General features: G+C 41.9%; 1 protein-coding gene across 2 annotated transcripts in view; it reads left to right on the top strand.

Moving 5' to 3' along the window:
* The window catches only part of akt3a (v-akt murine thymoma viral oncogene homolog 3a), a 43,131-nt gene that overhangs the window by 17,381 nt on the left and 10,260 nt on the right, over positions 1–15,490 (top strand). The window contains exons 2-8 of one of the 2 annotated variants that reach the window (XM_070916190.1): positions 2,823–2,844; positions 3,956–4,081; positions 8,744–8,855; positions 11,939–12,083; positions 12,577–12,708; positions 12,935–13,000; positions 13,971–14,039. In XM_070916190.1, coding sequence (XP_070772291.1) covers positions 2,823–2,844; positions 3,956–4,081; positions 8,744–8,855; positions 11,939–12,083; positions 12,577–12,708; positions 12,935–13,000; positions 13,971–14,039 — 672 coding nt within the window. The remainder of the gene's footprint in view (positions 1–2,822; positions 2,845–3,955; positions 4,082–8,743; positions 8,856–11,938; positions 12,084–12,576; positions 12,709–12,934; positions 13,001–13,970; positions 14,040–15,490) is intronic. The other variant, XM_070916189.1, reaches the window with a different exon arrangement.

Genomic DNA, 15,490 nt, shown 5'->3' with positions numbered 1-15,490 from the left:
ATCTGCATATCAGCTCCAGCCTCGGCCAAAGCATTAAATTAAATCCCTGTTTGGGTTGATTAACAAATGGCTGGTGAGCTCACATAGTTATGGAGTTATTTATTTAATTGTCATCAAGGTTTTTCCTGCTTTTTCGCTCTCTGCTGAAACGTGGCATGCGGGAAAGCAGAAGAGCAGAGTTGCTCTGGTGTCCTGAAGGAGTGAATGTGAGACAGACTGTAAAGTTTGTGTGTCTCATTTCTGTTTTGCTGGCTGAAGTTCAGCCTTACCATTTGTACCTGTCTCCTATTTTTCCTCACTGCATTTCTCTCTCTCATTCTCTCCCCTTTCCCCCTCTGTCCTGAAATGAATGGTTAATCAGTCCGTTAATTGAGTGACAGTTAGTCAGTGCATTGTTGTAATTGTCCAATCAGAAAGCTTGGAACGGACACAGTCACAGCTGATTCATCTCTGTCTCTTACTGCTAAATCCACAAGCTGCAACTGGAGGATGTGCCAACAAGATTTATTTCTCCTAGAAATTCCAAAATAACTTTTTGAAAGTCTAGTTTCTTTTTTAATCCTTTTACTCACTCTGTTTTTGTTTTCAGCGGTCCCTTCTTTAGTCAAAACCTTGTCTAAGGCAAAGTACAGTGGATGTGGTTGTTTGTAACTTATTCTTTAAGTATGCATCCAATTAAGACATCACATTAGATGGAAGAGAGCACTTTAGAACTTCTGCAGAAATCTGTTTTGTCTGTGTTTTGAACAAATCTTGCCCAGAATTTAAATACACTTCAAAATGGTTTATCTTATCCTCCTCTGTTCCTTAGATGTTCCAGATCACCCACGTTGTCCTGTATTACTGATATCCTGTTGTTCTAACAAGAAACAAGAGACTCCTGTTGTCTTAAGCACAGTATAGTGTAGTATTTACTAATTGGCCTTAAGGGAAAAGTAAAGTTGTGCAGAAAACTAAATGAAACTGAAGTGAGGAGTCCGAGAGAGATGGTGTGGGAAGGAGACCGGCTGTTCTGTTTTCTCCAGCAGTCCAAACTAGAGACATGTGGCTCCCCAGACAAGCTGTCCAGAGTGGGAGAGCTCGCTGGACTCATTACAGGCAGGGCCAAGACGGGATAGCTTGACAGAACACCATTGGATCATTCGGAGAATTGGAACGGCCGAAACTGAATTGTGTTAGTTTGTGTGTGCGTGGATGTGCGTGCGCAGGCCTGTGTTTGTTTGGAACGGCATGTGTGGACAACTGTCCATCTCCTCTCTCCGTCTGTGCCACCCCTGGCTGCCCCCTCCCCCACCCCCCAGTGGACGTGTACACATACACAAACACACACATACACGCTGTCTAGGCCCGGCCAGAAGGATTGCTTAAATGTTTTCAGTTGTACTGGACAGCTGAGCGATGAAGTGGCCAGCCACGGGCTTCCATTGGTTGGACACTTCATCTAGAAACTGACTCAGAGAAATGACTGGACTTGGACCAGCAAGCCAGTCATCACTGCCAGTTTATAATAGTTTTATCAGTTTAACTTTCTCCTCATCCATTTTGTCAGTCAATTTTTTCTGTCCACTTTGAAGTCAACCAGAGTTTCTTTTTACAGATGATAATTTTTTTTCTTCCATCATTAGTTTTTATTACTTATATGTTTTGTCTGATGTGAACTGACTGGAGCTAAACACAATAACAGAAACACCTGTGCAAGTTCGCCAACACCACAAACTACAGCCTCAAATATTTCCATAAAGTTGAATCATGACCTTTCTGACACAAAAATGTAATGTTATAATCAGTTTTTATTGGCTTGCATTATATTGTATAGCTTTTGATATTGTGTCAATCCCCTGTAGTTTTCTAAATAAAAGATCACATGTATATTAAACATTGACTTCACTTACATTAATTTACAAAGTACTAATGAATGTATTTTTCTGGTAGAATTTAAGCCCATTAGGCTTGCAAACATTCATTCTCTCTCCGGGGAAGCAAAATTCCCACAATGCACGTCAAAATGCTGAACTGATTACATGCGACCCTGATCCCTCGTTTTATATACGGTTTTGGTTTGGTCTGAATTGATGAGGTATTCTCTTTCTGCTCACTTACAACCTCCCTCCATTCCTCCTCCCACCCCTCCCATTCAGCGCCTCTCACAGCGCTCTGTTTATCAGTAGCAAGTGATCCAAAGAAGATGCTTTTGTCTCTGAAAGAACAGGAGAAGGAAATGGGAGAGGAGAGCAGAGTGGGTGGATTTGTGAAAAAGAGAAAAATAGAGACTGAGAGGGGAGAGGAGAGAGAGAGGTGTGATTTGGTAATCCTGATGACGCACTGGCACCCAACAGCATTTTCTTATCTGTGTCTCACTGTCCCTGTGTGGTGGTTCAAATCAGCCGCTACCCCCCCCCCCCCCCCCCCCCCCCCACCCCCCCCCCCACCACCACCACACACACACACACACACACACCTCCACCACCAGCAGCACTCAGAGGTACCGGCAGGCCCCGCAGTCGCATGGTCCCTTCAGCGGAGCAGGTGTTTTTCTGCGACGTGTTAACGAGCACGGCCTGCTGTCATTTCCGCTTTAAATGGATGTCACAAATGGAACACACACATGCACACGCTGCCTATTCTCCTCTCCCAGCGAATTAGCCTCAGAAAGGTGATCAGAGCTGTTACTGAGCTACGTGCGTGTGTGTCTGCTATGAGCGTGTTTATGCGTGCAGGCACATATGCATCTTTGTTTCTTAGTCTTCACAAGGTGTGTAAATGTGTGTGTGTGTGTGTGTGTGTGTGTGTGTGTGTGTGTGTGTGTGTGTGTGCATGTCAAGGACGGGTGGTTAATTAAAAGGGGTTGAGAAGTAGGGAACATTTGTGTCCTTCTGTGGTTTTTATTTCTGTTGTTTGAAATGAGAAAGTGAAATGTTTACACAGCTCCCGGCTTTGGAAAGTGTTGAGATTGTCAGTTTCTTTCATCAGGAGCTGTGTGTCTCAGTATTACTTCAGCCGTGTATTCTGCACGTTTGTGCACAGTTTCATCCCTGTATTTGTACTCATTGTACTTGTCCAACTATGTGTGAATCCACGCACGTGTGTACTTTAATCCATGTGTGTATCCATGCTGTTTCCAGTAAGTGTTATCCGCCTCTGTGGTGTGGAAATGTTTGACACTCATGTAATCCTGCAGCGGGTCATCTGATAAAGCTGTGGTGCCACCTTAGTGCCAGTCTGTGCCAGCCAGTTGGGTAATACTGCCACCAGCTGCTCAGCAGATGTTGTTATTTGTTGCTGCAGTCTAAGAAGGGTTATTCTTAATGTGTAATCTTATCTCGTCTTGTGTCATCTCATCTCATCCCTCTTCTCTTCTTCCCCCTTTGCTGGCGACCAGTGGTTTTTGTGTGTATGTGCGTGTTTTAAATTGTGAGTTCATACGTATGTTTGTGTTTATATGTGTACACAGCATGCGTGTTTGGTAGAGGGGTCATCACCTCGACACCTGCCCATGTATCAGCCAGATGATGTTTCTGGCATAGATAGTTAGGTTGTTGTGCTGGTAAACATGTTTTTGTCATTTTTTACATGATAATCCGGTCTGAATCTGGCAAGCACTGTGGCAGTCGTAGAGATATTGTGTGTGTGTGGGTCTGTGTAAACACTACAGCGTGTATATGTGTGTGTGATATCCTTTGGACAGATGAGAGTTGAGCTGATGGGCTCTTATCTGTCCAGGGAATAAAATCTGTATTTAAAATCATCACCATCATCATTATTGCTGTTAATATTTTCCATATATCATCATGATCATCATAAACCCCCTGAGTGCACTATTTATGCCTTCAGCATCATCACCACTGTTGCCCTCATGATCTTAATTTGCTGTGTTTGCACCTTGACACATTGTGTCTGATTGAACATATTTGACTTAAGTTTTCCTCCCTCTCTTTGTATCCATCTTTTTCTTCAGGTGAATACATAAAGAACTGGCGACCGCGTTACTTCCTGTTGAAGACAGACGGCTCCTTCATCGGCTACAAAGAGAAACCTCAGGATGCCGACCTGCCCTACCCCTTAAATAACTTCTCTGTAGCAAGTACGTTGCCTATCATACATATATCAAAATAGCCACATGGCACTGTGCTCTTAACCCTACTGTGCATCTTTACATTGTGTATACACAGAACCGCAAGTGGGAAAAACACAGTCCACCCGTCCCATGCTTACAGATTCCCATCTGAAGGATGCAGCTTTTAGATTCCTTTTTGTTTTTGCTGACTTGTTATAATTTAGTCATTTCAACTCAGATTTTACCGCCTTTGCTGTAAAAACACATACATACAGAGAGAGTAGTAGCAATCTGTCCAAGCACCTGCATCTTTTCCATATACTGCACCATGTACCCTGCATACTCCTCTGTAGTCTCATAATTAACAGTTATGATGATAATGTGACACCTGCCGTAATTAACCCCTGCAGGGAACATCAGTTCAGTTTCGAGCAGAACCTCTGTATGTGGTAGGGAATCCGTTTCTTCACCTCAGCAGGGAATTTAACCCATGTCTTCCAGTTGAAGGACATGTAATATCTAGATCTTCTAATTGATTATATTTCATAAATGCCAAAGCAAATCACCTCTGTCATGTAAAGTGCTACGAGATGTTGCTGAAATGTTCTTGTGGTTTCATCACAGAGCTGCAGTGAAATGGTACAACAGTTATTGCATCACTTTCACTCATGACATGTCAAAGCATCTTGTCAGTCATCAGTCTTCACAGCGTCATTATGCTTTACAGAATTCACTGCGGGCTCTAATTAACCATTTATCAGAATATCATCTGTCTGCACCTGGTTAACAAGCTCCACAGCATCGTTGACATGTGTAATTAACCAGCTAATGAGTTAACAAGATTCATTTTAATGTCTCTCATTGTCTCATTATCACCATCACATTTCATTGTTCATACAATAAATGCAGATTGGCAGTAAAACTTTGTGTCTGTCTTCCAGGCGTTTCAGCTTTGGAATAAAAACAGTGGTCACCCTAAAATCCCATAATCTGACAGAACTGACTTACTGCTAACTGAGTACTCACAAGACGGTTGGACATCAGGACATTTAGGCTGACATCACCTTTACCTTTTAAGACTTTTAAAATGTTTTCAATGTGACATTACTGTATATTACTGAGTACATTAAAGACAATAAGGTTGGCCAAGCCAGCACATCACTGTTGAATTATTTGCTATTTAGAACTGATTCTTAAATCAATGTGTTTATGTTTTAAGATGTTCAGGTTTAGTTTTTTATTCTCTCCAGACTCTGCTGCTGTACTGTAGCTATCACACTTGTGATTATTACACACAAGAAATATACACAGTGCACTGATTCAGACTAGATATGTCAGTAATAATGGTGGTTCTTGAAGACCCAAAAGTGGAGCTTAATTGAACACCATTTACAGTAATACTGTCTCTTCTGCTAAATTTCTTTAAGAAATTCCTTTAATAAAAACAAGATAAAGTGCATTACAGTGGATAAAATCAAATGAGACATTATTTATAAAACAAAGCAAACAAGAAAAACATACACCAACTACATAAATCAACATGCAAATGTTAACATCTGTCCAAAAGACCAAAAGAGAAATGCAAGGCAAGCGTTACAGTAGTTATAAGCTTAACAGCTGCATTTAGCTGTAGGCAGGAGACTGTTTTTTGGGTTAGACCGACCAGAGGAGTCACTATAATCAAGTTGAAATGTGGGCATGAATTACTTTTTTTGAATTGTTTGAATTTGGAAAAGTAAGCAGGATTATCTGGTTATTTGAATTTTTGGAAAAATTATACCCAGATTATTGGTAGATCAGCATCCATGATCTGCTGAACAGATAAAACACTTAGCCTATATGCAGTATATTATACAGCATACGTCTTAATAAATAAATGGATGCATGTTGTGTAGTTGTTTACTCTTTTTCATGTTCATACATCGCTGTCTACTCAACATAATCTGATAGGTGCTAAACTGGTGTTTTACCTCTTGGCACAAGGCCTGATGCAGATGCCGCTGAATTTACTTGCATGGATTGACATTTTAATACTGCACAGGACCTTAGTTTTGGACATGCCATCAATTATAAATTAACTATAATCAAAACTGAATATGTTTAGTCAATTAAATCTTGTCAGGTGTTTTAGTTGAATGGCTTTGGAAGAGCGCTATGAGAAATATCCTCAGAAGAGTGAAGTGGGGATTGGTGATGGAGGGGAGGATAGGACAGGCAGTGGAGAGTACAAGAGAATAGGTGTGAGGTGAGGGCGAAAACAGAAAAGAAAATGATGACGAATGGTAGAGTCCAAGCTGATACCTCAGAGAAAACGATAAAGAATGGAACATCGAAGGACGGGGGAGGAGAAAGAAAGATAGGAGTCCGGAAGGGAGGACAAGTATGGGGAATGAGCGATGGGAGTCGATCGGAGGGGGCAGAGGGAGAGAAAATTGGAGATGTGGGGAGGAGAAAGGAAGAAGAGAGAGGACAGAGATGGAAGGATGATTAGGGTGTAGAGCAACGGATGAGAGAAGGAGAGAGGGATGGAGGGATTTGAGAGTGAGGCTTTTGTGGATGAAATATGGGGGAGAGGAAGGGAGGATGAGGAAGGAGAGGAGGATCGTCAGCGCTGAACAGACAGGGAGGAGGAGACGAAGACAGGATTGGGGAACGAGGAAAAAGGGGAGAGGAAAAGAGTTTGTGAGGAGGACAAGCCAGGCCATACATCCGGCCCCGGCTGCTTGGCACAGCACTGGCACTGCCACATCTGTTGCCCAAAGCTGGGAGGCCAGGTGGCGTGTGTGTGTGTGTGTGTGTGTGTGTGTGTGTGTATGTATGTGTATGTGTACACGTAAGTGTGTGTGTTTGTTTATTTGTGTGTGTGTGTGTGTGTGTGTGTGTGTTTATGTGTGTGTGAACAACAGAAGTGGTCAGATGGAACAGAGATGGTACAGGCCTGTTCCCTGCAGAGGGACTCATACATACAAGCCTGTCGCTCTCACACACACACACACACACACACACACACACACACACACACACACACACTGATGCATGCACTCACATACACCCACTAAACTGCTACACAGATTTCACAATTGCCTGCTGTGGCAAACAACCCAATTTCAGCTAACATTCAAACTTCAATATCACTTTTACGTGTGTGTGTGTGTGTGTGTGTGTGTGTGTGTGTGTTCGTGTGTGTGTGTGTGTGTGTGTGTGTGTGTGTGTGTGTGTGTGTGTGTTTTTGTCCATGGATGGGTATGAGTGTTTTTTGGCATCAACCCATAGCATGACCTTGTTGTCTGGCAGCACAGCAGGCCATGTTCACGAGTCAGGTAGTAACTTGTGTGTGTGTGTGTGTGTGTGTGGATTTACATTCAAAGTCAGCCGTGTGTACGACCTGAGCAGTGTTGTCATTAACCTTCCTGTCTATATTTAGGCTGAGCCATGACGTGCTGTGCTGTGCCACACTTAAACAGAAAGTAATTGGAAGAAGGGATAGTCGAGGACGGGAGGTGAGAGGAAAGAAGAGGAGGGAAGAGGAGAGGAAACAGGTGGAGGAGAGATGAGGGCCGGAGAGAATGACAGGAGACAAAAAGGAGAACAGAGAGGAGGGTAAACAGCAGAGGGAAATGGAGTTTGATCTATGTAGAACAGAGAAGAAGTGGGGGAGATGAGAGGTCAGAGGATGGATCATTATGCTCGTTTACATCAGCTCTTGTCCCCAATAACCACAGAGACTGCTGAGGGACAATGAAGATGCCTTCCTTCCCACAGCGATCGCACAGCCCCATCTGGCTATGTGTGCGTACGTTTCTGCGTTTGTGTACTGTATTACACATTTGTGTAATAATGGCCAACTGTACTGCCCATTTTCACAGAAAAGTGTCTCTTCCGATATTTGCCAGATGCATATGTGCCGCAACACATAATATCCCTTGGCACAGGAAAGCACCTTTATTTGAATCATCGGTGGCTGAAGTTATTGCCTATTTTTAAACTAACAAATTAAAAACCAAGCGACACCTTTTCTAAATTTTACAGTACAGTTAATAGCAACTTGATATTCAACATGAATGGCTAAAGTTGTAGGCCTACATTATTTCCCCATAGAAATGTTTGTCATAGATGGCTCTGCTCTATTCAAGTGCCCCAGTGAGCCATGGCGGTGTGGCAGTGAGCCAGCATGCACAGTTTGTTATTTACACATCTGCTTTCTCCTACTGTGACATGTAAAAATGTTTTTGGAATGGCTCAGATTCTTTCAAACCATAGTTGTTCAATGGAAGGCAAGACAAGGGAGAGTTTTGTTTACATAGCACATTGTATTACAAGTCAATTCAATGAGCCTTATATTAAAATGCATGTAGTGAAGAATATGATAAATAAAATGCAACAATAACTAAACAAATGAAGAGAAAAAAAACACCAACCCAAGACATTGACAAACTCCTCATACACACATATACACTGTAACTACTCATAAGCCTGAGAAAACAGAAAGATTTACTTTTAGCATGGCCACAGCTGTGATTGATATGAGCTCATCAGTATAGGGCCAAACTGCATGAAACTAAAAACACCAGATCTGAGTTACAGTGTAGGAGCTCCTAGCTCTTCCGAGGTCTGTTTTGTCCCTCTTTGTGAAATATTGTTGTAATTGTACAGAAAAGACAGTACTGAACCTCTGGCTGCCTGTTTCAGAATGTCAGCTGATGAAGACGGAGAGGCCGAAGCCAAACACCTTCATCATACGCTGCCTCCAGTGGACCACCGTCATCGAGAGGACCTTCCATGTGGACTCGCCTGATGAGAGGTCAGTTTCCCAAAGACTCCCTGTTCTTAGAGCATCTTCCAGTTGTTTTTGGTCAGTGAACAACAAGGATGTCAATAGCTACGTCCTCCTAAATCTGACTAGAGAGCTTTAATCACATATATCAAGCTGAGTTTGGCTGAATTATAATTTAGATGCTACTAATATTATTTAGTCAGAGCTTTCTTGAAAGCCTGAAGTGAGAAATAAAATGTGCAGGTAGCGTCTTACAGATGCATCTTGAGTTGCTTTTGGACAAAACAGGTGACTGAATGCATACTGCCTGTATTAACATAGACTGCCTGACATTTCTCTCACAGCAGCAGTTTGGATGAAAAATTGACATTTATGTTAGGTAAAACCAGTTAAAACACCCAGATGTTTCAAAAGTCAGACTTTTTATTTCCTCCCAAATAAGTGGGGAGGCATTTTTGAAATCACACTGTGACTGGGGTTGTTAAACTTGTCAAACATAAAGATTATGTACAACTTCTGTACAAGTAAAAGAAAGAAAAAGAAATCAACATGCTATCTTAAAAGCTTTTAAAAGACCATGACATTAGACTAAACATAGATAAAATATATTCATGTGGGTAAAAGTATCATCAAGGGCAGAGGTATGTGTGAGGAGGTTTGTACTGTACTGTTTTTTCGGTGTGTGTGTGTGTATATGAGGGAAAGAGAGAGGGTGAGAGAGACGGAGTGGAAAGGAGACCTTTCAAGTAGCGTTGGCATAAATTCTCCAGCTGCTCAGTTCCTTTCTGAGGAGCTGAGGTGTTTATCTCCAGAAAATGAACAGCTTTGCCCAGAAGACCACAGATGCTTCTGTGCATCCTTTGAGTTTGTGTGTGTGTATGTGTGTTTTTATGTGTGTGTGAGTGTTGCAGCTGTCTGTCCAACTTTGTCTGTGTTGTATGTTGCTTTATAATAGTTTTGCCTCCAAATAATCAAATAAACATTTCAGAGTTAACATTAAACTAATAACTTTTTTTATCAAATTTTTTTATAAAGTCAAGTGTATACAATACGCAAGTCTATAAGTGTACTACTGTAAGCTCCAGATGTGTGTACGTTTCGCTGTAGAAGTGTGTGCATCATTGAAGTTTAAGTGGTTTGGAAAGATGTGTGTGTGTGTGCCACAACTGGGTGTCTGTGCTTCTGTGTGTATTTTACTGTATCTGTTGTACTGTACCAGTGCTGGCAGGGCTCCAGCTACCACAGCCCCAGCCGTGAGCAGAGAGGGTGGCACGTGTTGGCATGGTGCCCGACTGTAGGCAGGCCCATTATCTCTCATTAGCAAAAAAAAAACTCATTATACAAAAAACACTCTAACCAAGAGAGAGAGCATTTATCTGCTGCCTGACCTTGAGAGAGTTCCCATTGCTTTTCATGTAGCTACACGCACACACACATCATGGGTGCCACAAATTGAGTGCTCCATTGTTGTAGATGAAGAGTAACTTGAGTTTGCCCTTGTACTGAAGTGTGTAGGGTACGCTCAGAAGTCTTTGCAGTATAAAGGGATTCAGATCTTAAAAAAACGCACACACACTGCTCTATTTAGGTTCAGATGGATGTTCTTCCAGATCCCTCAAGGAAACATATCATCTAACTCAAAACAAAACAAAAGACATAGGGGTGATCGTTTGGGAGTCAAACAGGTTTCATTATTATGATCTCCTCTCGGCTTACACTGGGTAAGTGTATTTGAAAGTGCTCACTCGTAAATCCTGACTTGCTTCTCTGGAGTCCTGAGGATTTCTGAATATTTGAATATCATCTTGGTTCACCTCAGTTCAGACTCTGTGGTGTTCTCTGCTAACGTAACCCCTGCAAGTAGCACTGGATTTACACTGTTTGAGTGAAGATTAGTGGGAAAGAAATTCATTAGAGAATTCTTTCTGAACCCTATCAGATCTGAGGAAACTACATTTTCAACATTTTCCTTTTATGTTTAAAATCAGAAATAAAGTATATTATTCCCTTTTATACGAAATTAACCAGATTTACAATTTCAGGACACTGCTAAAACCTTAGAAATAATGTAATGTTCTGTTCTAGTCTCTTTTACTTTAGTCTTTCTCTTCTCGTTTATCAGAGCAGAGGGAAGCTTGGCCCTGTGTATAAACCATTATATTCATCATTGTTAAATACAGTTAACGCACATACACATCCTGATGCGTGGCTGGCCTTCTGCTACAGATGATGATCACTCTCTCTCTCACACACACACACACGCACACACACACAGATACATACCTACATACATACATACACACAACAACACTCACACTTTCTTTCAACAGATGTTGAACAACACCGCTAATGGAAAGTCAATGGGGAGGAACAATGTTAGCAAACAACAATGCATTGTTCCCTCTAATGCATGGGTGTGCGTTTGTGTACATACACACTCACCCTCTCACACATACACATACACATAGCCACACTCTCACATGTGCACAGACTGGTAGGAATTAGTTCTGCTCCATGATCATTGCTCATTTGGTTGATTCTCTAGTTGACCATGTTTCCTCTCTGTTGAACAGATAGGTGTTTAGGTTAATTGAAAACACTTTACCGCCTTTTACAACCTGGTTAAGTTAGTGAACTAGCCGTCCTATTGGAGAATATAATCAATATTATATTTTACACCTGTGTAATGTATTGTTACCTGGTTTCAATTATGTATAACTGTATGTATGTATTATGCTGTTCGATCAGTTCAGCATTTTAAGGGGGCACAGGGGCAATAACAACAACCAGGCTCATTGTAACACCTACAGGCAGCTTAGACCACCTGATTAACCTAACCTGCATATCTTTGGACTGTCCGAGGAAAGCAGAGCACCCGGGAAAAAAAGCCACACAGGCACGGGGAGAACATGCAAACTCCACACAGAAAGGCCCCAGCCAGCCGGTGGATTCCTAAACTTGACTTCCAAACTGAGGAACACTGGATCACATGAAACAAAAATAATAGAAATAATAAACAGTAATGTGAGTCAGACGCAGTGGATGGGATACAGTAGCTAATAGTATTAGTGCCTCCCTAAACTTTGTCTTGTTATATGTTGTAAACTCAGAGATGAGTGGACGGAGGCCATCCAGATGGTGGCTGACAAGCTGCAGAGACAAGAGGAGGAAAGGATCCAGTGCAGCCCCACCTCCAACATCGACAACATGGTCGAGGAGGAGATGGACATCTCCACCACACACCACAAACGCAAGGTAACACATGACAGACATACAAACACATTCTCACTCTCACACACTCTATTCTCAGAATACAGAAATTATTCCAGCTGTACTATTGCTGTTCATTGTCATGTAATGGGTTATTACCTTTGACTGCTTGCAATTTTAAAAATGGTCCTCTCAGTCACAGGTTTGTGTCAACATGAAATAGCTGTAACAATAAGGGTGTAAATTGGTTTTCCCAAATTAGTGTTCCAGCAAGCAGTCATGTCAAATAATGTTTGTAAATGTAGTTGGTGTCAAAGGAAAAGGCTACACAAGGCCATTCTAGATATATTAACTAACAACTAAACAGTCTAAAGTACAGCTTTTTGGAACTGACCGAAATGTGTCTGTAGTGCTAAGTAAGTACAGACGGTTGGCATCAGATGTTTCAGAGATTATTTCTTGTTGACATGATCAGCTCCTGATAACGTGAAGCATAGATGAATCGCTGACATTGGTCTTCTGTGTTTCCCTCCCCAAGACAATGAGTGACTTTGACTACCTGAAGCTGCTGGGAAAAGGAACCTTTGGTAAAGTGATTCTTGTTCGAGAAAAGGCCAGCGGGAAATACTACGCCATGAAAATCCTTAAAAAAGAAGTCATCATAGCCAAGGTTAGTCTGGCAGAGACTGTTTATTTATTGATCAATATTTTTATCTTTTTGTACTATATTTCAAATGGACCACATCAAACTAAAGTTTGTGGCACTAAAGCCTTTTAATTTTGAGTACAGTGTCAGATGTCAGGATCTGATGTTTTGAATGCATTTTATGGAGTGCTCTTCAACTGCCTCCTTATTTAGTTGTTTGATTGAAAAGGTTTTTACCATATCTGTGCAGGATGAAGTGGCTCACACACTCACAGAGAGCAGAGTACTGAAAAACACCCGACATCCCTTTCTCACTGTAAGTACCTCATATACACAAAACACAAATGGTTCAAATTCAGACATATGTGCATATGCAAATGTACCGACATCTGTAAGAGTACATGTCACGTGCCGCGCACTCACAAACGCAGACAGCATATTGATCCTACACATGCCTGAGTCTCTGGAGGCTAATTATGAGTTAGACACCAAATTGTTGAACATTAACGACCGCATCTGTTAGCTTTACATTCTGTCTTTGATGTACACACATTAGCCGCTGCTCATTTCTATCACACTCCCTGGAAACACACACACTGTCGTGAGAGCAATTACAGTTCACATCTGAGTTTACCCCTGTCACACCTGCAGCCACAAAGAGACTCCGACCAACTGTTCTTTTGTTTAACAGCCTTCTCCCTCGAAAAGAAAAGAGACACACACCTACTTGCTTTGAATAAGCAAATACAGACATAAACTGTTTGAAGCTATGAATGATCACGTTTTGTTGCTCCTGCTGTTTTAGCTAGAATGGGACCAGACTTCTCGCTGTGTTAAAAAAACGTTCGCTCATTCACTTCACCGCGCTCTGTATAGGGAGTGCATGTAGAGGACGAGTAATGTGTTATTTGGCAAAATCAAAAAACAAGTCTATCTAGTCAGCTATTCAAGTCATCGCTCTGTATAACTGTTTATGTCTGTGCTGAAATGAAAGAGAAAGCTATTGCGTCAGTAAATGCATCATGGTAGTTAGCACTTGAGTAGTAACAATGACTTATGCACTACTTTTTCCATTGCACTGTGGGATAATTTTAGTCCACTATCTGCTATAAGATTCAATACATCTGACTATCTGAGAAACAAAACGACATGATAAACTTTGAACTGTACAGTTGTAATAATAATAGTAATGATAACAGTTGATGAAACTCTTCACTAAATGGTGTTATGTTTGTGACACATGAATCAGTTCAGTTATATATAATTGTGTTTATGTCTCGTTTCAGTCATTGAAGTATTCATTCCAGACTAAAGACCGCCTGTGTTTCGTCATGGAGTATGTGAATGGAGGAGAGGTAACATACACACACAGACATACACACACACACACGCACTTTCATGATGATTGTGCTGTATGTGGTTACCCATCTTTGTGTTACTGCTTTAAACAGCCGGTTAAACCACAACCCCACCACAGTAACTGACAGCGATTAGCCACTCCACCTATTCTACTGTGAGCTCAAAGCTGTGTTGAAGCTCAGGCGACAGAAAATGGGTCATGGCTACATATTTATAGTGTTTAGAAACATATATTTCTTGACTCTTTTGTCTTAATTTTGTGGAGTAAAAATGTGTCTTAAATAATAATAATTTATCAGGGTTATTACAAGTGTTAATGTGCCAATATTCATTGCTGCAGATGTCAGTGTTAAATCAAACTAAAATAGTCTGTATTCCAAGTGTAAATGAGTTGTTTTAAAGATGATCTCCTGAACATTCGTCTGGGTTTTTAAAAGTCTCTCACAGATAAATACACAATTTCTAAATGGGGCATATGTAGTCTAATTGGAGGTGTGTGAGTCTGCGACAGCAATGCAGCAAAGGAATGTTAAGACGTGCAAACACTCAAGAAGTGGCTGAAGTTTGACTGTTCGAATGCTTTCTAACAAAGTTAATTTGCCAACCAACTGGCCTCTCGCTTGCCTTCTCGTCTCCTTTTTCCATGCCATCCTTCTCTTGCTTGTGTCTATTTATGAACACACCTATGGGGAAGATACAGCCAGAATGACAGTCGGAGATGAAATGAGTTTGGATTCCCCCACTTCTCCACTTCTCCGATTTTTAATCGGGACGTTTTTTTGCAATCTTGGTTCATTCCCTCAGTGTAACTGTCACCTGCTCCCCTCCCAGTTAGTTAGACAGTTCAGCCAGCGCCAGGCCTGAGCAAACACACACACACGCACACACACACACACACACACACACACTCACAGAAAACACCAGCAAACACACACACAGCAAATCTTTACCTCAACGGACAAATTGTGACCAAACAGGCACACACACACAACCCATTACAAACCTGCCACAGTCACAGCTGCCAGTACACTGATGAAGGCCCACCTGTCGTGTTACCCCCCCCCCCCCCCCCCCCCCCACCACCACCACACACACACCCACACAGACACACACGCACACACACACAGACACACACACGGACAAACACACGGACACACACACGGACATCATTTTAGCAAGGTGGTCTGTGAGCATCACTCCAGCGGCCATATGCAAACCTCCCTGAACAATTAATGGGGGGATGTGTGCCCCTTGGCCTCATGGGTAATTTGTACGACTTGACTGGTGCGCCGCAGCAGGCTGGTGTCATTTTGGTGCCACATGTGTAGGTGTGTGACAGTGATAACTTGACAACTGACAGCTAGGGAGAGAGTAAGAGAGAGAGATATGAAGGGAATGTGAGGTGAGCGATAAAAAAGCAAGACGGGGGAGAAACGAGAGGTCAAGC

The sequence above is a fragment of the Enoplosus armatus genome, chromosome 12 (assembly GCF_043641665.1).
Source record: "Enoplosus armatus isolate fEnoArm2 chromosome 12, fEnoArm2.hap1, whole genome shotgun sequence".
In the NCBI taxonomy this organism is placed as follows: Eukaryota; Metazoa; Chordata; class Actinopteri; order Centrarchiformes; family Enoplosidae; genus Enoplosus; species Enoplosus armatus.
Note: the sequence above shows the minus strand (reverse complement) of the source record. Positions and strands in the feature narration are given on the sequence as shown.